The sequence below is a fragment of the Mus caroli genome, unplaced genomic scaffold (genome assembly GCF_978045245.1).
Source record: "Mus caroli unplaced genomic scaffold, Mus_caroli_1 scaffold_13, whole genome shotgun sequence".
NCBI classification, from domain to species: Eukaryota; Metazoa; Chordata; class Mammalia; order Rodentia; family Muridae; genus Mus; species Mus caroli.
The window spans coordinates 61,910,185-61,936,863 of record NW_028227268.1 but is presented as its reverse complement, the minus strand read 5'-3'; the positions used below and the strand labels follow the sequence as shown (position 1 = coordinate 61,936,863).

The following is a 26,679-nucleotide window of genomic DNA, read 5'->3' as shown; positions in this document are numbered from 1 at the left end:
GCACAGGACTCGAGTTTCAAGCATAAAGCAGCGTATGATTACCTATAACTCCAGTTCTAGTGGACCTGATACCCTCTCCTGGCCTCCACAGATACCAGGCATATATGTGGTATATATAAATACATATACACACATACACATAAAATTAAAACAAATAAATCTTTTTAAAGATACTTTGTTCACTCTGGTTGAAGGCTTCCACACAGACTGTTAGGTAGACAATGGTAGGTGCCTAGGCATAAGCCTACACACATGCAGATGGGCACACAGGCCTCATAGGCATCTAGGTCTACAGGCAGACATACCCAGACTAGCTGTCAAAGGTGAAGGCTAAAGCCCTTGCCTCAGACCTCAAGGCCATATTTATACAGAGTCACACAAAAATGTCATTCTGTCGGGGACAGCTAGAGAAGAGATGACATCACTGTTTGCTTTTGGGTTCCCCAAACATCTAGTGTTGGCCATTTTGTGCTGGCTCATAACCCTCTGCTGTCCAACATCAGCACCTCAGTCGGTGCTGGGTATCTATATCAGTGCCAGCTTGTCTAAACCCAAATCGTTCTTCACAGCCCTCTGGTTCCCACAGTCCTCTGGGGTAATGAGGTTTAGGCAGATGTCAAAGATGAGGGAGAAGTAAGCGGGGACCCTGGGGAGGAGACCTGGTACACATGGAGGACAATGTGGGGACAGTCAGGGTACAACAGTATAAGGGAGAAACCATAGACAAACCATTTTACAATGAGAAACAGAGCCTTAAAGAGTGAAGAAGTCACCCCTGACCTCAGCTGCGGCTGGACGCCGGCTCTGCCTGCTGAAACAGAGAACATCTCAGAATGGGTCAGGAGAACATTTGCCCACCTGCCGTCCTAATTCTCCATCTCTCCTTCCACAGGATTGGTGACCAGGCATGGCGATGGCATTCTGCCCCAAAGATCAGTACTGGGACTCCTCAAGGAAATCCTGTGTCTCCTGTGCATTGACCTGCAGCCAGAGGAGCCAGCGCACCTGTACAGACTTCTGTAGTAAGTTCTGGAGTCTGGGGCCATGGGATGGCTGAGTGATTCACACACACACACACACACACCCAGAGCCCCCTGGCCTTTCTGAATATATAGATATATGGATATACAGATATATAGATAATGATATAGATAACAGAATGTGATATGCCAGAAGGCCCAACCATTCTGGAATTGCTGTCTTCGCACTGAACTATAGCGTCGGTTTGTTTTTGTTTCTTCGATCTGACGTAGTCTAGGGTCAGATGCCCAAACTCCTGTGAGCCCAGAACACCTGGCAGCATTTAATTTTTCTGCCCACAGAATTCATCAGTTGCCGAAAAGAGCAAGGCAGGTACTACGACCATCTCCTGGGGGCCTGTGTCAGCTGTGACTCCACCTGCACACAGCACCCTCAGCAGTGTGCACACTTCTGTGAGAAAAGGCCCAGAAGCCAGGTGAACCTCCAGCCCGAGCTTGGGAGACCACAGGCCGGGGAGGTGGAAGTCAGGCCAGACAGCTCAGGAAGGCACCAGGGATCTGAGCCTGGTCCAGGTGAGTGACCCCAGTCCAGAGCCTAAGGCATCTGAAAATGAGGATGGGTAGGAGCCGGGGCAGCGTGCTGGAATAACAAGTGTGTTTAGTTCAAGAGGCTCAGACTCTAGGCAAATATCCAGAAGCCAGGGAGGTCACGCCAGGGGAAAAAAAAATTGTTTAGAGGAAATTTTCAGAAGCCTGTGGGAAATTTTGTCGCATCCATATGGTATACACTGCTCAAGTCTGTTACCTCAAACATTAATCATTTCTTTGTAGTGAAAATATTCAAATCTGTTTAAAATTTCCCCTTGATATTCTGCAGTGCTGGGACTGGACCCAGATCCCCCTGGTGTTAGTCAAGAGGTCAGCTGATGAGCCATGCACACACTCCCTTAGATTTTGAGATATGCAATACATGGTCATGACCTAGCCAGTCCCTTTCTACACAGCCTCTCTGAGCTTCTTAGTCTCTGGGATAAAACAGGGCCCAGCCCAGAACAGAGTTGAAGAGAATGACTCTACAGGGCTTGATGTGGGTGGCAAACTTTGTGGTACAGGTGAGAATCAAACAATCAGAGAAAAATGAAAAAAAAAAAAAGAAAGATACATAGAAAGAAAGGAAGAAAGAAAGAGAGAGAGAAAAAGAAAGAAAGAAAGAACGAAAGGAGAGAGAGAGAGAGAGAGAGAAGAAATTCAGATCAACCTACATGGTAAAAGGTGACATCTGTCAGTCTGAGAGACAGGGCCCCAAGACCCAGAGGCACAGCATTTGAACTTGCAGAGCAATGCAAATTACATGTTTTGGGGGCTGGTCTAGCTAAGAATAGAGAGGAAGAGAGGAGGGTCTTGTCAGAGGCAGAATGAGGAAGTGAGCTGCCTTTCTCTGTGATCCAATTCTTGGAACGGCAAGATGGAAGATAGGTCAGTTGATTTACTCTGACCTTCCAGGGGAAGCTGCTTTCTGGGAAGTCCATGGGTGGCAGATTTCCTGGGACCTTGGGCTTGTTTTAGGGCATTGGTCTTGTGTTGGGATGGATTTCATTTAATTCAAGACCCTTTACATATAAGGTCTGGGGTTGCCATTTCCTATCTGGCGACTTTCTGCTGGGAGCGAGGGAGACATTGTTTTGTGGGTTCTCAAGTCTGGAGTGACTCTAGAAGAAGGGCTGTCTTTACTTCATCTTGGTGTGGCTGACCAGGGTAAGACAGTCCAGGAGGAATCTCTGTAAAGAGTTTAAAAGACAGGGTAAACTGTCCGTATGAGGATGATAAGGAGGAAAGGGGTAGGGAGCCAGGAGGGGCAGCAACTGGGAGCCCATCCAGAAGAGGCTTGTTGCTGGATTCTCTGTGTCTGGTCTTGAGCCAGTTTTGATCTGTTAGTGTTCTTGGGAGGTGGGCCTGAAAGGTGTGCAGCTGTTCTGGAACTGAGGCTCTCTGCTTAGATGGAGAGATCGACTGATATAAATAAGCCCATTCCTGTTATTCTCCTTTGTAGTCCTGGAAGAACGCCCTGAGCGGGCAGGAAGGGGGATAGGTCCATAGCTCTGTTTTGCTCTTGTTGATGTGGGTGTAGAGATAGGGCTTGGAGCTTTGTGGGGGGTAAGGAGAATGGTGGAGACAAAAAACATAAGAGCATGGGTCCAGTGCAGCTACTGGGCAAGCATATGGAGATGATTATCCTGCAACACCCAAAGGGTCCTGTCTGACGACAGGCAATGATGGTTAAAACGGTTATCTGGTGTGGTTTCCCCTTTGAAGGGCACTTTGAGCTTTAGCAGACATTGCCACAAGGAGGAGTGTACCAGGCAGAGGGACACATGACAATGAAAGGCTGCAGGCTGACTGGGAGACATAGGCTTATTTTAACTAGTTCATTTTGAGCTATTCAAAAGGTATTAGTGTTAAGGGAACACTGGTAAGCTGTGGTGGGGCGGGGGGTGGGGAAAGGTTGGTTCTAGGAGCCCACAGGCACGGTTAGGTTTGAATGAGGAGGGGTGATGAGGATTTGAAAGAATTTCCCTAGACTAGGGAAGGCAGTTCCTTCTCCTTGTCCCCAGCAATACTGAGAACCAGAAGAGGATTCAGATGGCTTGAAAGCGGAGAGGCCAGTGAGGTGGGTAGTATCAGGAGAGTCGTCTGTAAGGAAATGGTTCAGAATCCAGTAGGTGTAAGTGAAAGGGTGAGGCAAGTCAGACCAGGAGTGGGGTGGGGAATGCTTGACTGGTTAGTAGACTGGTGGAGACACACCCAGAAGAGGGACGGAGAGAAAAACCTTCTACCAAGTAGAGAGGGGTTTTGGGAGCCTTGGAAAACTCTGTCTCTCTTCAAGGCTTGGATTTTGATTTTTTAAAGTCTTTGAAGGGTCTTTCCCTCCAAATTTCGGGTGGGTTGGTTGGTTTTGTTTTGAGACAGGGTACTTGTGTGTAGATCTGGTTGTCCTAGAACTTGTTACATAGACAGGAACACCTCAAATTTGAATAGAATCACCTGCTTCTGTTTTTCAAGTACAGGGATTGAAGGTGTGTGTCAGCCTGACCAGCAAGGGTTGGTTAAAACAAATTTGAACAAGGCCAGGATAGCCTTGGCTCACAACTGTGGGATTCTGATCTGGCCTTGAACTCATAGCATAGTCCATCAGCAGGGGGCTTCACTGAGAAAACCCCACTAGACCTTTGTTTTAAACTGCCAGACTTTTGTCTCAGAGGAAGAAGCTGGCCATCTTGGAAGTTCACCATCTTTATTACCTAGTCACGGTCCCTCTCCCTGTCTCCCTACTGGGAAATCTGTCTAACTCCTAGTCTCTCGTTCCCCTTTCTCAGAGGTCACCCTACTTGCTTAGGGGCTTGGAGACACAGGCTGTTTATGAGCTGGCAAAAGAGATGATGTAGAGCAGGCAGCATTTACAGCCCCTCCAGAGGAGGGTCTAAGGCACCATGATGACACATGGCAAAGGTCCAGAACATTAGGCAGCTGAGTGATAGCAGTGTGTATTCTTAGAACACGTTTGTGATGGAGCTGCTGTGACACACAGCAAGGGAGACTGTGGTGTAGTATACTTCTTATCGAGGGTGTAGTTAAAATAGTTGGATAGTTTTGACCTTATTAGAGGACGTGCACAGGTGAAAGAACACGCACGTGGCGGGTTCTGCCGTTAGCATCAGCGAGACTCCTGGTCCTCCTTATTACCATTGCCCACTGTGTGACGTACACACAGGCAGGAGACCATGTTCAAGCTCAGAGGTTGGCCATTGGGTCTTCTCTGTTACAACCTCCTCGAGGAACGTTAGGAGGCAAAGTTAATGAGGAGAATGTCTCAGCATCATGATTAACGTAAGTTTTGCTTAGCAATCATGCAGCTAGCTGGACCATGTTCCTGAGCCCTGCAGAAGGATGAGGAATCTGTGCAGTGAGCTGTTTGTTACATCAGACTCCAGTTTGTGTAAAGGGTGAATGTCAGGAAGTCTGTTAAAGTCAGCATCTAACTGACAACTTACAAGAGAAACAGAATCCCATCAGGTCTTTCTCTTCATTTCTTTCTTTTTTTAAATACAATTGTCCAGCAATATCTCATGGACACTGTCCTGAATAGTTTCCCCAAACCTATCAGTGTGAGATACAAAGTGTCCAGAACAGGCCAGTCAGTCCATAGAGACATAGGACAGATGAATGTAATTGGGGGCCAGGTGAGAGAAGATGGGGAGGGCCCATTAATGGGACGGGAAGTTTTTCTCTGGAGATAAAAAATAGCCTCAAATTGGGGAGCGCAAATACTTATGTAACTTCATGAGTATGCTTTAAAAAAAAAAACACTCAAAATTCACTAAAGTGGTGAACGTGGTGGTTTGCAGGTTATATCCCAGTTTTTAAAACAAAGATATTGACAGCCCTCCCCGCCCCTACCATCCTCCATCCCATCAGCAAACAGGGGAATTATGGAACGTCTTGTACAAAAGGCACCTGGCACCCAGAACAGGCTGAGCTTTTGTAGGATTGTTGAGCTTTTCCAGTGAGGAAATCACACGTGATTAAGGAAAAGCTCCCGAATAATAGCCTGTGACGACTTCTGGCACATGCGCACAAGGGACCTGACCCTGGCCAGAAATTCCCCTCAGTTTATACAGGCTCAGGCCCTAAGTTGAACTTTGAACAAGTGTACCCTGTTCTGCAGAGACAGAAGTTCCAAGGCTTGGTTGTTTGGACAAATGGGGAGGTTTACGGGGTAAAACCCTGCCATCATTTTCCAGAGAAAGAGCAGGGCTGCTTTTCCCAGGCAGCTGTAACTGGGGTCACCCTGCTGGCAGATTTCTGCTCTTCCTGAGAAGAGGAATGAGTTAACGCTGCCAGCCAGGGTTGGCCTCTCTAGCTAGCTGCTTTACTTTTGTGTAACAGTGTTTTCGAGAACTTTTATTGATAAATCCTTTAAAACTTTGTTACTTCCATCTTTCTCCTTCAAGGGAGTGGTCCCTCACTTCACTAGCACAAAGTATGCCTTAGCATTGCAAGACCCACAAGATAAGTCTGGGAGGAGAAATGTCAGGAGCAGAGAACTTTGAACTGAGAGACAAGGTCTTAGTCCTTAATCAAAGCCCGAGGTTCAAGTCGCAAGCTGTAAAGTGAACTATGGCCCCACTTCCCAGGACCATTCCACATCATGCCTGGGTCCAGACTTCTCTCAGTCATCTCCCTGGTCCCGATTTCAAAGTCTAAGCTCACCCAGGAGACCTGATGCTTGGTGGAGTCACCCTCCCGGGACACAAGCATGCATGCATGCATGCATGCATGCATGCATCCACCCCTGGGATTGTCTGCCTCCAAAGCATGTGGAGAAACAGAATGGGCCAGCGCCAGAGGTGTCCAGCTTTAAGGTCTTGGGGAAAGGTGTCATCAGTTTGGGGTTAAAGAGGCCAATAACTCAGAAAGCATAGCAGTGTCTTGGGGCTAGAAAAGGAATCCCACGTCATCAGTGAGGCCGACCTGGGGATGGCTGTGTGGATTACTTGGGCCTAATGAGGTGTAAAGAAAGCCTATGGTAGGGAGGACACTTAGTCCTGGAATGGAGGAGGGTACACGTAGCTACAGGCCTAAATAAGGCACCGTTCCAGAAGGGGGAGCTGGGGAGTGGGTGCCTTGAACTTGTCTATCCTGAAACACCCACAGGATTGAGGCTAAGTAGCGACCAGCTGACTCTCTACTGCACACTTGGGGTCTGCCTCTGCGCCATCTTCTGCTGTTTCTTGGTGGCCTTGGCCTCCTTCCTCAGGCGTAGAGGAGAGCCACTTCCCAGCCAGCCTGCCGGGCCGCGTGGGTCACAAGCAAACTCTCCCCACGCCCACCGTAAGTATGGAAAGCCAGGCTTCCTTCCCTAACAATCACCAGCAGTCCTCTCCCCTCCGCTATCGACCACTACCCCTGCATCCAGGTGGACACACTGTGCCCACCGGCACATCCCGAAGCATCTTAGTGAAATCAGATTCAAACAGTGGGACCAGAAGAAAGGGTGGGTGTCAGGTTCTTGCTTCAGCTTTGAGAGGAGATCAGGAAGCGGGTTACCCCGGGGCGAGGGCTGGATGGTGTCGGGGTGCGGGGAGAAGTGAGCCCGGTCGTGAAAACCTATTCAGGGGCGCTCAGAAGGGCAAGTCCTGGGGGTGGCTGTAGAAGCACTGGGCTCCTGGACCAGGCAGTCCTCGGTGTCCACAGAGCCCTCCTTTGTCACTGCAGGCCCCGTGACAGAGGCTCGCGACGAGGTGACGGCATCACCCCAGCCTGTGGAAACGTGTAGCTTCTGCTTCCCGGAGCGCAGTTCTCCCACTCAGGAGAGCGCGCCGCGCTCGCTCGGGATACACGGCTTCGCAGGCACTGCCGCCCCGCAGCCCTGTATGCGTGCATCAGTAGGCGGCCTGGGTGTCCTGCGCGCACCCACCGGGGACGCTCATCCGGCAACTTGACAGCCCGAAAAATAAAAAAGACAATTTAGAGGATGGAGTGACAGAGGGGGAGAGGGATGGAGAAGAGACAGACGAAGACACGATAAAGGAAGCCCGGCTGCGCCCACGCAGAGCAATAAAGCAACCACCTGCAGCGTCCACGTCCCCAGCACCGCCTGTGCCTGCCGCTGTGTCCTATACTTTCCAGAGCAGTCAACCTGTGCCTTTTTTCTTTAGTCAAGAAAGATGGAGAATGACCGGCACCCTTACAACAATTCTTACAAACCAGTGGTCTTTCCTATGGCCTTAGGCAGATAGCTGAGTGCAGTGTGGATGTATTTGTGATTTAAGTAATTTGTATGTGTATGTGCAGATTCGGGGTTGTATCATGTGAGCATGTATACGTGAGTTGTGTGTCTGTATGAGTTGTGTGTATATGTGCACCTATAAATATGTGTGTGAATTCTGTGCATGCAGATGTGTGTGTACATATGTGTCTGGCTGATGTGGTATAGCCAGGAAGATGAGGGTCCTTCTAGGTGAAGGCCAAACATCTAAAAACCATCTAGGTGATGGGTGTTACCTTGACCTCAGCACGAGTCTGTTCAATTGCATCCACTATTTATGGGCACATCTCATAAAATGTGATCTCTTTAGTCACATTTAAACCTCCAGGTGCATGAAAATGCCCTCAGAAGCATTTCCCAGCAAGCTGAAGGGTGAGACGGTACACTTCATCCTTGTTACCCAGGCAGGCTTCCGAACCCCAAAGGCCACACAACAGGTGCCCCTGTTCTCACCATTCATCGCTCTCAGGCTGCATAGGGAGAAGATTGTCTGCACAGAATAACTCTGATAACAGATCTAATAACACAAAGTGGCTGTCCACAGAGTTTGGGAGTCTGCAGTCAAGGTGTCTGCAGAATTGGCTCTTCCTGAGGCCACACATGCAAGATCTGTCCTTGGCTTCTCCTTAACCCACTGGTAGTCCCTCTCCACTTTTCTGTCTCGGGGATCATTCTTCCTCTTATATTTCATGTTATGATCTGCCTAATAGCTTCAATTTGATTTCCCTGTAAAAAGTCCATCTCCGAAGAAGGCCACATTTGAAGCAGTAAGGGTTAGGGATTTCACCATAAGTTTTGGAGGACAAGTTCAACCCACAACGGAGGCCTTGTGAGACCATCACTGTTTTTATCCTTGTTGAAAAGTTGCCACCTAACAAGTTCTTGTCCAAGATGTGTTGAGCCAGTCTACGTGTGTTCCCACGATCCACTTCCTACAACAGGACTGATAGAAAGGCCCTAGCTCCGGCTACAGACGTGTGCTGGTTGTGGGCTGAGGAATGTCACCAGTGCATGTGCAGACAGGCTCCTGTGCTCAGCCTGTCTGGGAGATGAACCTAAAAGTCTGCTCACTAGAACTCAAGGAGCTGAAAATGCAAGACGATTCTGGAACCAGGGTAGGGGAGAACAGAGGCATCAAGAACATAGGGTGCAGAGACCAGCCTCGGCTTCAAAGAATCATGAGAATTTTTGGTCAGCTTTTCAGCAGGTCATTTGTGTAAATTTTGTCTTTTACTTTCTGTTTGTAAAGAATGAGCTCTTTTGCCAATTTCATCTGTTGTGTTGGGTCAGCCTGTAGAATATAGCCTGGCTCCATTTGCAGTGTTCCCTTAAATTGTTTTTATTAGTATATATTAGTTGAATAAAACTGTTTTGCTGCAGCTTTTACAAATTGTATACAGTATGCTTTGGTGGTCCTTCCTCCCTGACTCCATAACTCTCTTCCATATTCTTCCACTGGTCTCCCCTACACAATTCCTTACCCTTGTAAGTTCATGTCTTTTAAAAAACAAAATCTAGATTTTGTAAATGTGAGAAAACCTGGTATTCGTCTTTCTTAATTTTATTTTCCTAAACGCTCTTACGTATTGCAACTAATTTACCCAACGATAAAGTTCTATTCATGCACTACTGTCTGTTTCCTGAACTTCTCACTTCTATTTCTGGGCCCTAGCCTCCCTCAGTCTCTTTGATGATTCCTTTCTCCTCACCACACATCAATGTTCCTGTAAAGGACCAGGGGAAGCCGGTGTGGTGTGTGCACCTTGTGATATTCCTACGGCTGCTCAGAAACTTCTCCTCTATAATGCGTAACCTGGATCATACCTGCCACCAAGCATATGCTGCCCAGCTAATGCCTTCCCTTGACACCAGAACAAGTGGCCCTTCCCAGCAGGGCTTGTAGGATCCCTCTGCCTTTCTACTGAAATATGAGTCTTCAGACACAATAACCACACTGAATCATGTAACATCACTCCAGACCTTATGAACAAGCCTTGGAGCTGGAGAGATGGCTCAGTGGTTAAGAGCATTTGTCACTCTTTCAGAAGACCTAGGGTTTGGTTCCCAGCACCTACATGGGGGCTCACAGTCAACCATAGCACCAATCCCAAGGGCTCTTTCATTCCTGAGAACATCAAGCACACAACATGGGCAAACATCCATACGTGTTTTTGTTGGCTTTTTGTTTGTTTTAAAGGAAATAGCAAGTTTTAAAGACACTTTAAAACCTCCTGAGCAGGGAGAATCACAGCACAGAACTCAAGATTCCCAAGCAAAGCAAACAGACATCACAAAGCAAGCAGACACTCCCTTATCAGAAACAGCTTCTTACTACCTGGGACTCAGTGGGACTAGAGGCATGCCAGATGCCAGCTGAGACAAGCCGATCATCCCACAGTCAAACAAGTATTCTGAGCACTGAGCTCTAAGGTGCCACCTAAAGCAGCTGCCCTTCATCTCAGACCCAGGCCTACCACATGAGCTCCAGTTCATCCAGAAGACAGAAGAGGCTGCCCAAGCAGGTGGTGTCCTTTCCATATTAACACTGCTCTCCTGAAGTGACCAGATGCCCACAGAGGGAAAAGCTGTCTGTTTCCAGATGGGTCTCCATGACTGGGGATGCTGCTGGGAATGACTGGCTGCAGACCCACCTCTCCCACTGTGCTGCTGGTGGAATCTGTGACTGGAGTTCTCAAGATTGGGTATATTGAGAATCCAAAGATAATCAAAGCAAGCAGCATTATGTAGCAAGCTTAGAGGTCACAGCTATGCATACCATTCTGTCAGCTCTGCACCTGCCTGGCAGAGGATGGCAGTCAGACTTACACAGAACTGCTAAAGGGAAGGGGTGGGGATGTCTATGGCAGGCTTTATACTGTTAGCCAGAAGCCATTACATAATGCTGGCACCTCACAAACCAGTAGAGCATGGGTCTGAGGTGATTATGAAACCTGCTCAGTATTGGGCTTACAAACTAAGTCACAGGCTTGTTATTTCCCATCCTAGCAAATTTAGTGGGCTGTAAAATTATATATTTTTATGTTTATTGGTTTTGCCTGCATGTATGTCAGTATGAGGGTGTCAAGGTACGCTGCAACTGGAGCTGTTGTGAGCTGTTACGTGGGTGCTGGGAACGGAAATCCCGGTCCTCTGAGTAGCCAGTGCTTTTTAACCACGGAGCCATTTCTCCAGCCACACCTCCTTTGGGGGGTTGGGGGACAAGGCTTATGTTAATGCACTTGCTGTCCCTCTGAGCTACACCCACAACACTGAGTGGTTCTTACTCTGAAGGTCTTAGATTTAAAGGGTGTAATGAGTTCTAATCTGATGAGTGCCACAGTGGGCAAGCGATGGGTTCCATGCGGGCATAGTTCTCTGGACTATTTCCATACAAAAGTATCCAAAACAGGAGGACCAGAGTTTCAGATTTCGGTGGAGTTGGGGCAGAGGCATGCTGGCATCTGCCACACACCTCTGCTTGGGTGTGCAGCCATGTGCTTCCCCAGAGGACCTGGCTACTTAGTGTTGCTACCTCGCTTATGCTCCTGCCCACAGAAGAGGATTTTTTTTTTTTTTTTACTTTTGTCTTTTGAGCCAAGGTCTTGCTGTGTAACCCTGGCTGACTGGAACTTGCTATGCAGACCAGAGATATCTACCTGCCTCTGCAGAGCAGGGATTAATGTGTGGCCTCCATACCCACCCACAGGAAGGAGGCAAAGTTGATATACTGCAGAACAGGTGGAGTGCATCTCTACCCACAGGGAACCCATAGCTAGCCCACCCTACCACCTTGCCTGCCGCTCCCCACATTGTGGCTGTCTGTGTTAGTAATGAGGCAAAGAGTCAGGTTTCAGAATAAAATGCAGCTTTATTATGATATAGGAAAGACTAAAAGCCATTAGGGAGGAGTCAAATAGCCCCTCAAAATGACAAGGGAAAGAAAAGTGACATAAATGTCTTGGTAATAAAACTCCTAACCACAGTATAATCATTGGATTTTTTTTTTCCTCACGATTTTTTATTTCAAAGCTATAATAAATGAAACAAGCCACTTGTCAAAAAGAACAATGATTTTACACAAGGAAAAGCATACACACTGAGCCGAATACAGCACTCAGGTTCACATGGTGTAGGACACTCGGGTAGTGCCCAGCTTGAGGGGACTTCTGGGGTAAAGAGAGGAACTGCAGAATCCATCCCAACGCCCTACTCTCTCATTGAGGCCATTTGAAGAGGACTTTAGTCTCCTGTGAAGCTGGCGCCAGCAGTGTATGGAAGAGGTCTGCTCTCGACTCTAGACTAGGGGTAGGCAATGCAGCCCCGTGGTGAGATGCACTTCTGTGACCATCTGAGCACATCTGCTAGGTGGTTCTAGGATGGGGAGCCCTTTTCCTGCCTTGCTATCCAGAGGGGCAACTGAAAGAACCAAGCCCATTGCTCAAATAAACTGTTCCTTAGCCATCCACACATGCCTGTCCAGTGGAGACAGCATGCTGAGGACCCCAGGACAGAGAGGGAGGGCCAGATGCATGTGCGCCAGCCATAGAGATGGCCGACCTTGCTACAGGTACAGAGTGAAGTGTTTAGAATGTTAAAACCATGGTGAAGGAGAATGCTTTCGGATATAAAAGGTTAAAGTCACATTGACAGAAAACAGCTGCTGTCCTCTTTAGTGCCCCAAATACAGGAAGAAATGGGTCGTGTGCTGTGGGGTCAGAGGAGGCAGGCCTGGCCAGCACACCTGCTCATCTCCCCTGCTCTGGATGCCCCATTCACTGGAGTGTCAAGGAGGCAGACCTTCAGGAAGCTTGGAGCTCTGGTTCCCGTGGCAACTGCAGTGAAGTTTTTCATGTGGACTTGTTCACAAATACAATGTGCTGCCCCTGGGGCATCTCCACAGTAGAGTCCCACAAACATGGTCCATGTCTGAGAATCTAGGCTCAGCTGTACTCAAAAGAGGATTTTTCTAAAACATGCTTCAAGTCTGTTCTTTACTTTAAATGCAGAAACAGAAACACACTAGAGAACAGGGCAACTGTTACATGACAAAGTTTCTGCTGCCCCTGACTTCGAGTGATTTTTCACACCGATTGAGCAGTGGCCACTTAGTTTTGCCACAGCTATGTCATTCCATCGCAATTCGCTAGCTAAGGAGCTGGGCTGGGCCCTGTACTGCTCTTTTATAGCCCGTAAGTGAAAAAACAAAATCTTATTTTCAAATAGTAAAAAAAAAAAAAAAAAAAAAAAATCTGTACACATAATTATATGTCATTTAAATCACAGCCGTACTTGTTATGCAAACACGATGCACGTGTTACCTGCTATGGGTCTACGGCTCAGAGCCTGGCTCTGAGGAAATACTTGCCTATTCTGATGGGCAACTCCTTGGTGGGTGCCAACAGGCTCCTGGGTAAGCACCACTGGTAAGGCAGTGGTATGAGGAGAGACACCAAGACCCTAGATTCCAGTTGCTCAGAAGTGGACAACCTAGGCTTGTCCAGAGATACATGCAAAATATCTTACAATAAACTTCATGAATGACCCTGCCAGCAGAACTGGTAATGGAGTCTTCCTATTCTGGCTGTAACTGAAACTATAGTGAACACAGAATGGAGGCAAGCAGGTGACACTATGCAATGCAGTCTCCACCTGGACCACTCAGCTTCAAATCTCACACAGCCACTAAACCTCCCTGGGCAGGCAAAAAGACCAGAGACCAAGAAGAAACATGGGAGGATTGGGTCAATGGAGCCACCAAGGAATCCACTGCAAAGATCAAGATACCAGGGACTCTGATATCTGCCTGGCCACCAGCTGTATGAGAAGGAAGGCAGGGCAAAGGGCAAGGAAACAACACTGATCAAAAGAGCAAGACATGCTCTCAGAGGGGAGAGGATCATCTAGAATTCCGTATAACTCAATGATCATTCACTTCACTACTATCACGTTTAGGAAACTCACCACCGTGGAAAAAGAGCAATGGGGTAGAGGTAAGAAGACACCTACTTCTAGAAAACAAAGGGAACCTCTGAGCCGATGTTTCCACATGCAGTTGATGCTAAGTTATCTGTAGGACAGATGTATTTGTAGCCTGCGGGTGGCCTCAACCTGGGCCTGGGGGCTATCTTACAATTTTAGAAAGAAGAGACACACCCTCTGCCCTTCATGCCAGAGGGCTGCGGCTGCAAGCACTCTGCCCTCTGGCACCATCTCTGCCCACTCTACAGCTTTGACGGGCTCATTTTCAAGGAGGCAGGTGGGATGGCAGGGTGAAGCAGCAGGCAGAGTGGTTGGTCTGCTCTGAAGACATCCATCCCCTGCCTACAAGGCTCAAAGGACAGGTGCTGGGGAGGCAGCTCCTTTCCGTCAAGGGCGCACTCCACTCTGCTCATCCCACCTGACACATCTAGTGCAGGCCATGAGGGAGGCTCGCCTGCACAGGAGGAATGCCATGGTGTTCTGATTTGGGGGGAGCAGGGATCATGTCGGGAAGTTTGCCAACTTGCTCTCTCTCTTTCTCTCTCTCTTTCTCTGGCCAGCAAGGCAGGAGGCTACTCGTACTCCAGGAACTGTTTGTGATAGAAGAGTAGGTACCTGTGGAGGCAAAGGGAAAGTGGGTTTCGTACTAACTTCTAAGACTTCTATGCCAGTTAAGAATGGCTCACATGCCTGAAATTTCAAATGGCTACTGTAGTCCCTCAAGAAAGATGCTACGTGACTCCCATCACCCAACCTGACCACCATGCTTACTAGGGAGTGACTGACTGTGGCCCTGGTGACTTCCTGTAGTCATTATCGCTACTGTTCACAGTGGCACTACCCTCATGTAGGGTCCACGTCTTCTCAACCCCAACCCCTGCACAGTAGTGTACTCTTCTCTCTGACTCCTCTCCTGGGTACCCCAGAGCCTCGCGTGCACCGTCCACATCTGCGGCAGGTGGTCTACATGGTCCCTGGGGCTGGGAATCCTAAGGAAGCTCCGGGCAAAAAATGGAGCACAAGTAACAAAAGCAGCAGAGGAGCTGATCCCGAACCACTGCACAGCACGCTCAGGACGAATGCCGACCACGGCAGTCTCTGGTTTAGAGGCGTAACTCTGTTCAGCAACACTCCCACCCTGCAATCATGGCCTACAGGCAACTTCTGACCCAAAGAACCACCATCCCTTCAGCAACAAATCAAACTAAACAAAGGTGAATATGCACACTGTGGCAGATGCAGCCAAGCCACTGGCTTTGGTCAGACAGGAGGGACAGACAAGCACCAGCATGGGGCTCCCCAAGACGTACCCTTCACTGTCCAGTACATCTTTGATGCTGGCCTTGGTGATAATGGCGTCATCACACTTGAACCACTGGTCTTTGTGCTGCCGGATGAAGCTGGTGTAGTGGCCACTCTCCAAGGTCCCTTGATGGTTAACGACAGCAAACAGGGAGTATCTGGTATGCAAGGAGAGGACAGCTGAATTATGGTCTGTTGAACTGGCAGAACACCTCCAAACTAAAGCAGAATATGTGGGCTGCAGAGCTGGGAGAGCCAAGTCTGCACCATTCAGCTCTGGGCCAGCAACCACATCTCCTAGAACCACACCGAGAGCAAGTGGTGGTGGCAGTGGCAGTTACCGTGGAGGTAACTACTTTAGTCGGTGCCATCTGCCTGTTCTACCAACAGTAAGAGGAACGTGGCCAGAAGGAGCAGGTTTGTTAGGCTAAGCTCCTACGCAGACCCTCATCAGGTCTCTACAGTGGGGTTGCCACCAGGAGGGAGACTGTTCAGCGGGGAAAGACTGAGTGTGTGCCCTTCCCTACATGCCATGGGCAGAGACCTGCATGACCACAATGCCAGCTCACCCTGCCCCAGGCCCTGCAACCCCACGTACTTGTTGTCATTGTTGAGACTGTCCAGGGGCTGCTGGTATTGCCCATTCATCCTGCTCTCTTTGCTGCAAGAACAGAAATAAACTGTAATTACCACCTCCCCACAGACACAGGCTCTGATGACAGCATTAACTAATATGAACCAGTTTCCTTTGGCAGACTGCCCCCATGTGGTGGTGAGATTCTAGCTTGGGCTGGAGCTCCCTGGCCCTCTAGTGTTGGTGCTGGTACACGCCCCCCCCCACACACACACCCCCATTCCCATGGACCCTGAAGTCACTGGCTTGTGAAGAGTTTTGCTTGTAACACACCAAATGAAAGGCAGTGTAGGTTAGCCCCACACTATACCCTTAAAAGAGCATAAGGGACATCATGAAGTAACTTACTAGCAGTACTTACTAGCAGTAGGTTGGGTAAATGGGAGGAGGGACTGAACAGGAAATACCAAGTTTTAAACTAGTTTGGTGTGTTTACCTACAGTCAAAATAAGCAGAAGACAAGTCCCATGAGACTTTGCTATCAGCAACAATGTCACCCCATCCCTAGATATGTGACTGCCCCATCTTCCAAAGAGATAACTCTGATGATCTATATACCATTTCAGCCAGTGACCTATGAACCCAGTACCACAGCTACAAGGAAGGGCATCAATGGCTAATAATAGGAAGCCTGCTCAGGACAGTATAGTGGGCTGAGGTGTGGCTTCTGAAGTGGACTGCCTGCATCTTGACGCCAAAAACAGCAAACGTGACCCATTTAGAAAATCTGTGCAGACAGGATAGAGGGTGTTGGCTGACATGAGGCCGTCTAGATGGCCCTATCCTTAACCACTAATACCTAGGAAACAGATCAATGACTGAGACACAGATTCAGGAAGGGTCTTGGCCCAGAGCCTCCAGGAGCTAGATGAGACTAGGAGGGAACCCTGTCAGGATCCTTCTCACCAAGTTCCTTATTTCTGGCTTCTGAGAAAATAAATTTCTATTGTTTTAAGCCGCCACACTTATAGCTGCCAGCCACAGACAGCAAACCAAAGACATTAGCAAGCACTGTAGTTTTTTGAGGGTTAAATTTGATGTAGTCTATGAGGTACAGGATTTGATCTCAAGGAAGACAATCAACCCTGTTTATCTGTATTTCAAAATCGGTCTCCACCAACCAAAAATGTCACATGTGGTATGCCTTGAGTGGCCAAGTCTGAAAGTTGATAAATGATGAGGGATGTAAGAGTACAAATGGGTAGCTCAGGTAAGTCCTGGGGCAACAGCAGCCCACAGTAAGATTAGTAAGTCCTGGGGTGACGGTGAGGCCTGGATAGCTGTCATTCCCACGTCTAAAGGCTGGCACTGGGTAAGCACCCATAGACAACTTGCCTCCCCACTCAGACACAGGAGCACCAACCCTTTCTACCTGGAGGCCATGAAGGGCGTCATGTCCAGTTCCAGGGGAAAAGACACATATGTGGTGATCTTCCGCCGAAGTTTGGCTGAATGTTCAAATCGCTGCAGAGATAAGGGAGCGGGGAACAGTGAGCAGACTGAGCAATAGCCAGGCGACCAAGCCTGGAGGCCCAGCAAACAGCTTCTACTTTCCTGATTGGTTTTCCTGACTCACAAGCCTACTCAGGCTGGCGCACACTGCAGGACCCTCTGGGCTCCCTCCACTCCCCCAGTGCTGTGATTACAGCTACATACCACCCAGCACAAACTGATCTTTCACAGTTTTAAAGAGCAGGAAACAGACCATATGTACGTTTAAAGACTCTGGCTACTCTACCAGGGGACCTTGCTTTGATTCCCAGCACACATACTGGCTCATGTAATGCCAGTCCTCAAGGATCTGACACCCTCTTTTGGCTTCTGTGGGCGCCAGGCACACATATGGTGCACTGACACACATGCAGGCAAAGCACCCATACATGCAACACTACCAGACCCAAACTCCTACTGCCTACTACCTAGTCCTGACTCTAGACTAGACTCAGTCTAGAGTTTGTTTTCTGGATCTTTTTTCCTGCAGTTCTGGGGTGGAACTCAGAGCCTTGTGCATGTTAGGCAAGAGCTCTACCACTGACTCACACCTCCTAGCCTGGGCCCAGGTATGTTTTTAGTGAAATGAAAAGTTAAGAGGAGCTGGAAAGACGGCTTAGCAGTTACGAGTGCTTGCTGCGCAGGCTTGACTGAGCACCTTAGTTCACCTCCCTAACAACCACATAAAATGCCAGAGGTGGACCTGGAACCCTGCACCATGGGAGGCACAGACAGGAGGATCACCGGGCTTGCCAACTCAATTCCAAGTTCAGTGGGAAACCATCTCCATGCAGCAGGGTGTCGTATCACAGTGCAGGACATCAGATGTCCCCTCTGGTCTACGCTGGCAGGGACAGAAAGTGGAGGAGGCAGCCCTCCTTCCTGCTTCCTGGGACTGGTGCACTGGTGAGTTTGAGGCTGTGCTGCAGGCTAATACAAGGCTGCCCCCGTGGCTGGTTTTCTGGGAAACTCACTTTGAGATGGAAACAGGCCACAATGGGCAGCTTCTTCATGGTGAGCTGCTTTGTGGACTCTTGATAGCTATGGCAACCGCTACACTTGATCTTGGCACTGCTTCCTAAGTGCTCTGGTCTGGTAAATCTACAAGGCATTTAAAAAACGTGTTTTTATTAAAAAAATAAACATGGAAAGGGAAAAAATAAAAGACACGGAAGAAAGGGGAACAGATTATTTTATCACTCAAAGTTCACCAGTAGTTAAAGGTGTCATCTTTTCGTGATTCTCTTAAGCTTGTCTTAGTGTCTGTGTGTCTGTGTGTATACACACATGTAATAGTACTAATGAAAGATCTGGGGAAATGGTAATTTTCTTTAATTTCCAGCAACACAACCTGACTCAGAACGGAGCACATAGCCACACAAAGCTACACACAAATGGCTCAATAAACAAATGGTTCATCACCCACAGGCCACCCATTAGCAATGGAATGGTATGATCTATGCCTATACACAATTCTCTGGGCTGCCAGAGATCAAGAGGTAGAAAGAGACTATCCCACAGTGATACGCTGTGAGGTTACACTCACAAACCTCCCTGAGAACCTAAAGGAAGCTAGACTTGGACTGCTTGGGTGAGGAGCAGACAGGGGTTGTGGATGCAGATGAAGGCATGGCTGGGAAGGACTGCGAAGCCTCTGCAACTGCTGTGACATATACACCCGTCCACTCTCTGTGCTGTGGGTGTCATGGTGGAGGACTGGTGAAGGCACCAGAATCGCCATGTCACCTTATAGCTACAGGAAACCTACAATGACCTGCTAACTTTCTTTGTAATTTTTTTCTTCTTGTTTTCCGATCATTTTAAAGATCAAATCATGTAGCAAATGGAAGGGAGAGATAGTATTCTACTAACCCTGCAGGGTGTGTCTCACCTTCGCAGGCAGTCTGTGAGAGTGGTGGTCCCGGATGCATGGCTCTCCCCATTAACCACACTGCCCTCGCTCCCTGGGCTCAAGGGCCAGAATGGGGTAGAAGAACCAGGAAGGTCTAAACTGATGTCCCAGAAGGGGTCTATGGTGGTGGAGACCCCGCTGCAAGGAGAGAGGAAAACACATGAGAACATATGAGGACCGAAGCCTATCTCTGAGGCAGCCCATCTGTCCACAAGGTACCTCAGGATAAAATAGGTCCACAGTCATGACTTTGTTTGAGGAGACACACAAAGTATAAAGTCCTGAGCTACAATCAGAACTCTGTTCTGGGATCCACTTCACAACAGGCACTGCAGAAACACTGCCCAGAAACTAGGTGCCCTGAATGAGCAAGGATAGAGAGAGCTCCATGCACAGAACATACAGGCTAAACATGGCAGCCCCACAAAAAAGTCTGCTACATTTAACAAGGCTGACTCCTGCCAGGAGGCATAAGTTACAATACTTAAAAGAGGAAACTCAAGAGTAAGAAATTGACTAAATAAGGACCAGAATTGAAGACTACCTGTTGCTAACATACAAGGCCAGAGACTGAGGAATTACTCAGAGACAAAGCCTCAAAGGAGCCCTGCTCCTGGAAAGCCACAGGGGCACCCTGAGATTCCTGTGCCCTGGTCCTGACCCTGTCCAGACAGCAGGTGGGTACTGAGGGACTGTGGCCAGTTTTAAAGCCAGGAGTGGATAAAAACACTAGACTGCAGAGGTGAGCCAGAGGAGCAAGGATAAGGCATGGGGTGGGGTGGGGAGGCTGCTCTAGCCACTGCCAAAGGATCCTTTCTGTTCTGAAGATGAACGCACTAAGCAACGGGCACACCTGCAGAGAACTGTCACTGTATGTCAGCTTTGGACCACAGGGGCCAGTGACCTGCCACCTGCAGGGGCGATCTGCCTTGGGTCTTGGCCTTGACTATAAGGAAAGCAGAGAAATGTGTATGAAGCTGCCAAGGACATCCTGCTGAGTGCCACAGGAAATCCGGCAGGCCTCCAAGGGGAAGAGGAGCCGTCAGACTCAGGCAATCTCTCTCTCCATTTCTTGTGTCTTTTCTACCAGAGGTATTTTATCTCAAATGACCAGAGCACAGCTGTTTAAATAAAACTGTCCCTCACCTGAAACTAGTGTAGGAGCTCCACCATGCCCACCACAGAACCCAGGAGCCTTCCCTAAGGTGGTGCTGAGCTTTAGGCTCGAAGCCCACACAACAGTCAACCTTGCTGACTAGGAAGTGGGACAGGAAGTGCCCTGGCAAACTGACACTCACAGTGACTGTCTAGCTGGTGGAAGCACTTACTGGCAGACTTGGCATGTAACATCAGACTGGAGCCCACCCGTAAAGATCTGGTCAATGATGCAATTGCAGTGGTTAGGATTGTTGGCTTTCTTCCCATTGTCATCACCTGAGGAACGAGATGTGTAGTTACCATTAGTGATGTCATTAAGACAGTACAAAATAGCCAGCAAGTCCCCACCCACCCAGCAGAGGCGGGAGGACAGCAGGAGGACTAACACTCTATGAAGAGTGAAGGCATTCATTTCATGAGAGATCTCCCGGTGGTGAGGGTGTGAGGAGGTGGTAATGCCATTCTTCCTTGTCTTTTTTTCCTGACAGGGTAAGGTATTTTTCTGGCTGGCCTTGAACTGGCAGAAGATCTGCCTACCTCTGCCTCTTGGGTGCTGGGATCGTAGGTGTGTATGCTAGCACACTGACTCTGGGATCTCTACTCTTGTACAGAGATTCCCACCTGAAATCCCAGCGCTCAGGAGGCTGAGACTGGAGGATCACTGCTTTAGGCCAGTCTGAGCCACACAGTGAGACCTTGCTTCCCAAAATACCCCAAACCAATCAATACAAACAAACAAACAAACTACGGAGGACTCCTTGGAAGCAACCATGCGGTTTTCCTTCCTGGACACAGAACCTGACTATACGGACTATGCAAGACAATCTGGGTGCACACCAGCCTTGCTCTACACCATTTTTAAGGAAACTTGCCGCCTGCCCCAGCCTAGCAGGGAGATGGTGGCAGGCCCACCTTTGCAGTGCCGGTGGAGGACGTCCAGGGCTGCAATGAGGAACTCATGTGCGTCCTGCTGCTCATAACCCGCCAGGTGCCGGGCGTGCGTCCACACCAGGTGCAGCAGCTTGTATGGAATGTGTGGGGAGCGGTGCCCTGAGTAAAACTGTTCAGAGAGAAGGAAAGGGACAATAGGACACCCGCCAGTCTTCATCACACAAAACATCACAGCCGCACAGACTTGTTGCAGTAGACTGTTTAATACTGCATATTGAAAACCAAGGACAGCAGCTTAACCAAGTTAACTTAAAAACTGGAACTCACCCCACAGTGTCTGACCCAGGCCCTCACTAACTGCACTATGACCACCACACAGGTTCTTTGGCAGAGAGCGAGAGCCCACATGGACCTTCACGTACCACAACAAGGAGACACAGACAAAGCTAGCAAGGATGGTGGAATGTCACACATACACAACCCTTGGGAAATGTGCTACACAGCCATCCATATCACATGCATGGGAATGGGAATTCTGGGGACAAAAACCTGTGTCACACATTTGTCAACTCACAGAACTATATACTAGGATATTTTACTGCGTGCAAATTAGACTTCACTAAGCCTGAGTTTAAAAAAAATAATCTGAGAGATGCATTAGTCACATGGTAACTAGCTGCTTGCCCCGGTGAAGCCCAGGACTCATTTCCCAGCATACCTTCTCTTACCCTGTAGCCTCTAACAGTTTTACCTTTCTGCTCACTACCACAGCTCCAGTCACCAGCAATAGCCTGGACTAGGGCAAACATGGGCAACTTACAGCTAAGTCATCTCAGTTGCAAAGCCACTGTGTAACTCTGTCCACTGCTCAACCCTGGGCTGTGGCATGAAGCAACCCAGACAACACTTGATCAGTGACGCCTGGATGCAGAGTCGGTAAAAGACCACTGAAAGAAATGAGGCCTGGCTGCTGGTTTCTGTGCAGGGCAGGGGCCATGCTATTTCTGGGATGGGAAAAGAACTATTTCAGTTCTAATACCTGGCCTGAGTCTACTCAGATCGCAGGTCCTGAGATCAAGCCTGAACAGGTCCCACCCCTGAGCAAAGGGACAGGCATCGATAGGCACAACACGAGTGTAGCTAGGATTAGATCAAGGACACAGCCTCAGCACTGTCTCTGTGCTTCCAGTCTGCAGGGCAGAAGCCTTTGACAAACACACTTGGGAAGGTACTCATCCGCAGATTTCCTGAATGCACATGGCAGACAGCAGGACTCTTGAGACAAACGCCATCCACAAGTTGACTCTGGCACACCTGCCACTTTGAGGGCTCCTCTCCTAGGTGAACAGTGTGCCTCCAACCACCAAGCTAACAACCCATCTCTAACAATCCCTTGGTAAAAGCTTGTCTTCCACAGGATAGTCACGGAGTGGAAGATAATCAGGCAAGGATTTCATCAATTCCATTTCCTCTCTTTTTAAAGACGGGAAAGGCAGCTGTGTAGCCATCTCACCCCAGCAGCCGCCGCACTCACCTCCTGGAAGAGAGAGGACATCTCACAGACCAGGCAGGAGCTGGGGCTCTGCATCTCACAGCGGTGCCTATCCGACAGAAAGAAGTCTCTCAGGAGCGGGGTGTGGGTCAGCGCCTGCACGATGCAGTTCATGAAACACGTGTTCCCCAGGTTGATCAGTCCACGAAGACCTGGATGGAAAGTCATCAAGAGCAGGGTCACCTGTGCACTGAGCTCAGACCACGCCACAACCAGTCAGTCAAACAGCCTGAGAAGAGGAGGAAGGCGCCGTGCTCGCTCATCTCCAACAGACTGCAGAACGCTCGCCCACTGCCCCACCACTTGGTCCTCATGCTTTCACAAATGCGTTTGCTATGAAAATAGGCAGGTCTAACAAAGCATAGTGTTTTCCAAACAAGCCCTAAAATATACTAATATATTTCCTTCTTTTTAGAAGACATGGTCAGCATGAGGGATGTTAGGTAGGGTGTGTGTGTGCGTGAGCACGCGTGTTGTACACACACAACTCTTAATCCTAATCCTAACACTCAGGAGGCAGAGGCAGGTGGATCTCAGGGTTCAAGTCCATCCTGGCCTACAGAGTTCGTGGAGGTGGGGAGAGAGGTGACGCCCTCATTCACTGGCAGGTCACCTCGGAGGCAGGGAGAGAGGTGATGCCCTCACTCACTGGCAGGTCACCTCGGAGGTGGAGGAGAGAGGTGACGCCCTCACTCACTGGCAGGTCACCTCTTCATGATGAACAGCTTTGACTGGATACACTTGAATCCCTTCCAATAGGCAGACGCCAGTTTGCTGGAAGGGGCCATCTCCACTCACCCCTCTGCATCCACATCTACAGCAGCCCCTGAAGACCGAGTGCTTAAGAGCTGGATGCTTAAATCCAGGAGGCCTCCGTTAGGCAAGACCTACTGCCACTCTGGGAAAGAAGTCTAAGCAGGAGTCTGCACACCCCTCACCAACCTATGGTACAATTGGAGGTGATCTTCCGCCTCTTTGGGTTGTGCTTCAGCAGTTCCAGCTCCCGTTTAGTTGGTTCCCAAGTTGAAAACTTCTCTCCAACACCTAAGGAGATGAAGAACAGTATCAGCGATCATTAGCTAAGATCTCTTGTAAATAAAAGCTTCGATGACTTGACACACATCTGGAGACCTCAACTGAAAAACTGCTTCCATCAAATTGGCCTGGGAAGGTGGTCCTGGTGTGTATAAGAAAGATAGTGGAGTGAGCCATGAGCTTTCCTCCATGGCTTCAGTTCCTGCCCTGACTTCCCTACGTGATGGACTGTGACCTGGAAGTGTAAGATGTGTTTGTCAGTGTTTTCATTCCCAGCAACGGAAGGCAAACGTAAGGGAGTTTCCAATAAAGAGCAGCCAAGCATGGTGGTGGTCTGCTCTCCCTGCACACTGACACGGGCTCACTGATCAAGGGGGACAGACCAGACCCAGCACTGTTAACGCGGACAACTGTGAACCTCTCTGGAAACTGAAAGGGGAAAACCCAGGGAAACCCAGAAGAAAGAAAGAATAAAGCTCCCTAACACTTCTGTACCTGTGACAGAAAGCACACACAAGGACAGAGACAGAAACACAAACCTACGGTGCCACCAGAACCACCAAGCACCTGCCAGGAGTGCAGGAGTCTGAGCCACCAGGGAAGCTTAGCTGCTCCATTCTCCACCTACTATCAGGACAACGACGCCTCTCCTACAAGGAACTGATATGCTGTTTCTGGTACTATGTTTTCCAGAATACTGTGGAGCTGAGGGTAAACCCCCGATCAGGGATTCTCTCGCAGTCAGTCTGGATGAGGTGGGTAGAGACACTCGAAGTGAGCTGTGCTTCCTTCCTGACCCTGGCAGAGCCCCACAGAACCCACAGCCACAGGGGCATCGCCTGGCTAGGCTGACGCCCTGGGAATGAAGGTATGAGCTGATGGAGGGGGCTCATTCATTAAATCAGATGCCTGTCTGCACAAACGCAGTACTGGCGGCTTTCCCTCGCTCCTCGTATCTCACTACCTCATCAAGTTCTACCACACAGACAGACCTATAATGTCTATAACGTCCATGTTAAGGACATTATAGAGATTCATTATGTATTAAAAGTTGTTCCACTGGGAAGACAGCTTATTGGCTAATGTGTCTGCTATGTAAGCATGACAACCCAAATAAGGATCCCGGCACCCAGGTAGAAGCCACACACAATAGCATGTGCTGGAGAGCCCAAAACGGGGCCAGAGTCAGCCCAATCCTCAGGGCTCACTGATAAGAAAGACAGTCTTGTTGAAATGGTGTGTTCAGTAAGAGGTTTTGACTTTACAGTCAAACTATGCATGGTGAGGAGTGACAGAACGCCAGATGTTGACGGGAGGGTGTGCACACTGACAACCCCGAAAAATTCAAAACTCCGTTCATATAATTCCTTCACTATGGGCTTATACAGTTGTTAAATATGAGATTTTATTAACGAAGGCTACACTGCATATAAAGCCATAAAGGTATTTCTTAAAGACCTTTGTGTACCATTGATTATGATGGGAGCTTTCTTTTTATGATGGATTAACAGGAGATCGCCATCTCTGCAAACAAACACTCAATGAACTGGGTGCCTTCCACATATGTAGGGAACTGAAGGATTATTTTACTATTCTAAACGTCACCAAGAAGAGATACAGTAGTTTGTACTTAAGGAATAATTAAATTGCTACCATATGCTCTTATCTAGCATTCAAAGTTTCTAAGTGGTTTTTTACTATATAAAATGTAAATTTAGGAAACAGAAGCTGTAAGTCTGTGTAGTGGGAAACTGTTAATCCCCTCTGAGCACACACTTCTAGTACACACTCCCCTCAGGTATTTCTCAGTCTGTATTTTATCCTTGCTGCCCTGCTTCCTTCTGGGCAGCCCTCCCATGGGGTCGCTATCCTTTTGTACCCACATTTCAGCTGTCTCACCTCCTCTCCTTTACAGCATGATCAGTCCTATGCCCCCTCTCATGGCCAAATTCCTTGTTCCTCACCCCTGCGGGTTTTCCCCACCAGGAATCCTAAAAATCCTGCCTCTTTCACCCTGCCCAGCCATTGGCCGATGGCAACTTTATTTCCCAATCAGAGCCAACTGGATGCAGGCTTCCTTTAGCCTAAGAGGTTTTGTGGGTAACACAATTAGCATGAGAACACAAGCCCCAAAGACTGACACCAGGCAAGGAGGTTCTTCTGCATGGTTTCTGGGCTGTGCTTTACCTGGAACACAAACTCACCTTGTGAATGCTGAGACAGGCTGTTTTTGCTATGTATGAAAGACATAAAGAAAACAAAAGTCCTAATGGTATTGTCACCATGGTGTATCTAACGCCACTGCCAAGAAGAGCTTGAATAATTTAGGCACGGGCACATTTCAACAGTTTTTGTTTCTTCCTTTTTAATAGCGCTAGGGTTCAAGCCCCTAGGCCTTGCATATGCTAGGCAACAGCTCCACCACTGAGCTAGACACCTGGCCCAATATTTTAGAATTTTCACACCAGCCCAGCAACAGGCAATACAGTATCCCAATCTGCCAAGGTTGAGAACTGAGTAAGAAAAGGAAGGGATTGCAGTGTGTAGCTAAATCTTCATGCTTCCTGCAGTAGCTATCACTCCTACAAGCTGGATGGCTACCGCAGGAGAGTTGAGGCTTGTTTTTCTATCCTACCTGGCCCAAACCAGTTTCCCCAACCACTTTTGGGTCACCCAACCTTCTCTCTAAGCACGGTGAACGCACCTTGCATCTTCCAAGCCTTGCGCTGCTCCTCTTTGGCAATGATTTCTATGTCTTTGTCATAGATGTAGTCCTGACACAAGAAGCAGTAAATACCTCCGTACATCAGGTCGATGGCTGCAGAGAGAGGAGGGAGAGGAACATAATTCAGTCTGTACGGCTCAGTAGTTCTTCAGACAGCTAGCTCAGAGCCATGTGTTCTAGGCACTGAGCACTTT

General features: G+C 48.7%; 2 protein-coding genes across 2 annotated transcripts in view; one reads left to right on the top strand and one right to left on the bottom strand.

Annotated features, from left to right (window-relative positions):
* The first annotated feature begins 907 nt into the window (after positions 1 to 907).
* Positions 908 to 9,003, top strand: Tnfrsf13b (TNF receptor superfamily member 13B). Its single transcript, XM_021178330.3, has 4 exons — positions 908 to 1,022; positions 1,323 to 1,553; positions 6,693 to 6,869; positions 7,254 to 9,003. Exons 1-4 carry the CDS (start codon positions 908 to 910, stop codon positions 7,478 to 7,480), a joined length of 750 nt encoding a protein of 249 aa, XP_021033989.1. The 3' UTR covers positions 7,481 to 9,003.
* Positions 9,004 to 11,660: 2,657 nt separating this feature from the next.
* Positions 11,661 to 26,679, bottom strand: part of Usp22 (ubiquitin specific peptidase 22) — a 23,114-nt gene continuing 8,095 nt past the window's right edge. Inside the window, exons 3-13 of the mRNA XM_021176592.3 lie at positions 26,465 to 26,578; positions 23,668 to 23,769; positions 22,708 to 22,877; positions 21,195 to 21,342; positions 20,453 to 20,558; positions 19,104 to 19,262; positions 18,187 to 18,313; positions 17,094 to 17,185; positions 15,686 to 15,748; positions 15,096 to 15,245; positions 11,661 to 14,400 (exon numbers count right to left, since the gene is read on the bottom strand). Coding sequence (XP_021032251.1) covers positions 14,358 to 14,400; positions 15,096 to 15,245; positions 15,686 to 15,748; positions 17,094 to 17,185; positions 18,187 to 18,313; positions 19,104 to 19,262; positions 20,453 to 20,558; positions 21,195 to 21,342; positions 22,708 to 22,877; positions 23,668 to 23,769; positions 26,465 to 26,578 — 1,274 coding nt within the window. The 3' untranslated portion in view covers positions 11,661 to 14,357. The remainder of the gene's footprint in view (positions 14,401 to 15,095; positions 15,246 to 15,685; positions 15,749 to 17,093; positions 17,186 to 18,186; positions 18,314 to 19,103; positions 19,263 to 20,452; positions 20,559 to 21,194; positions 21,343 to 22,707; positions 22,878 to 23,667; positions 23,770 to 26,464; positions 26,579 to 26,679) is intronic.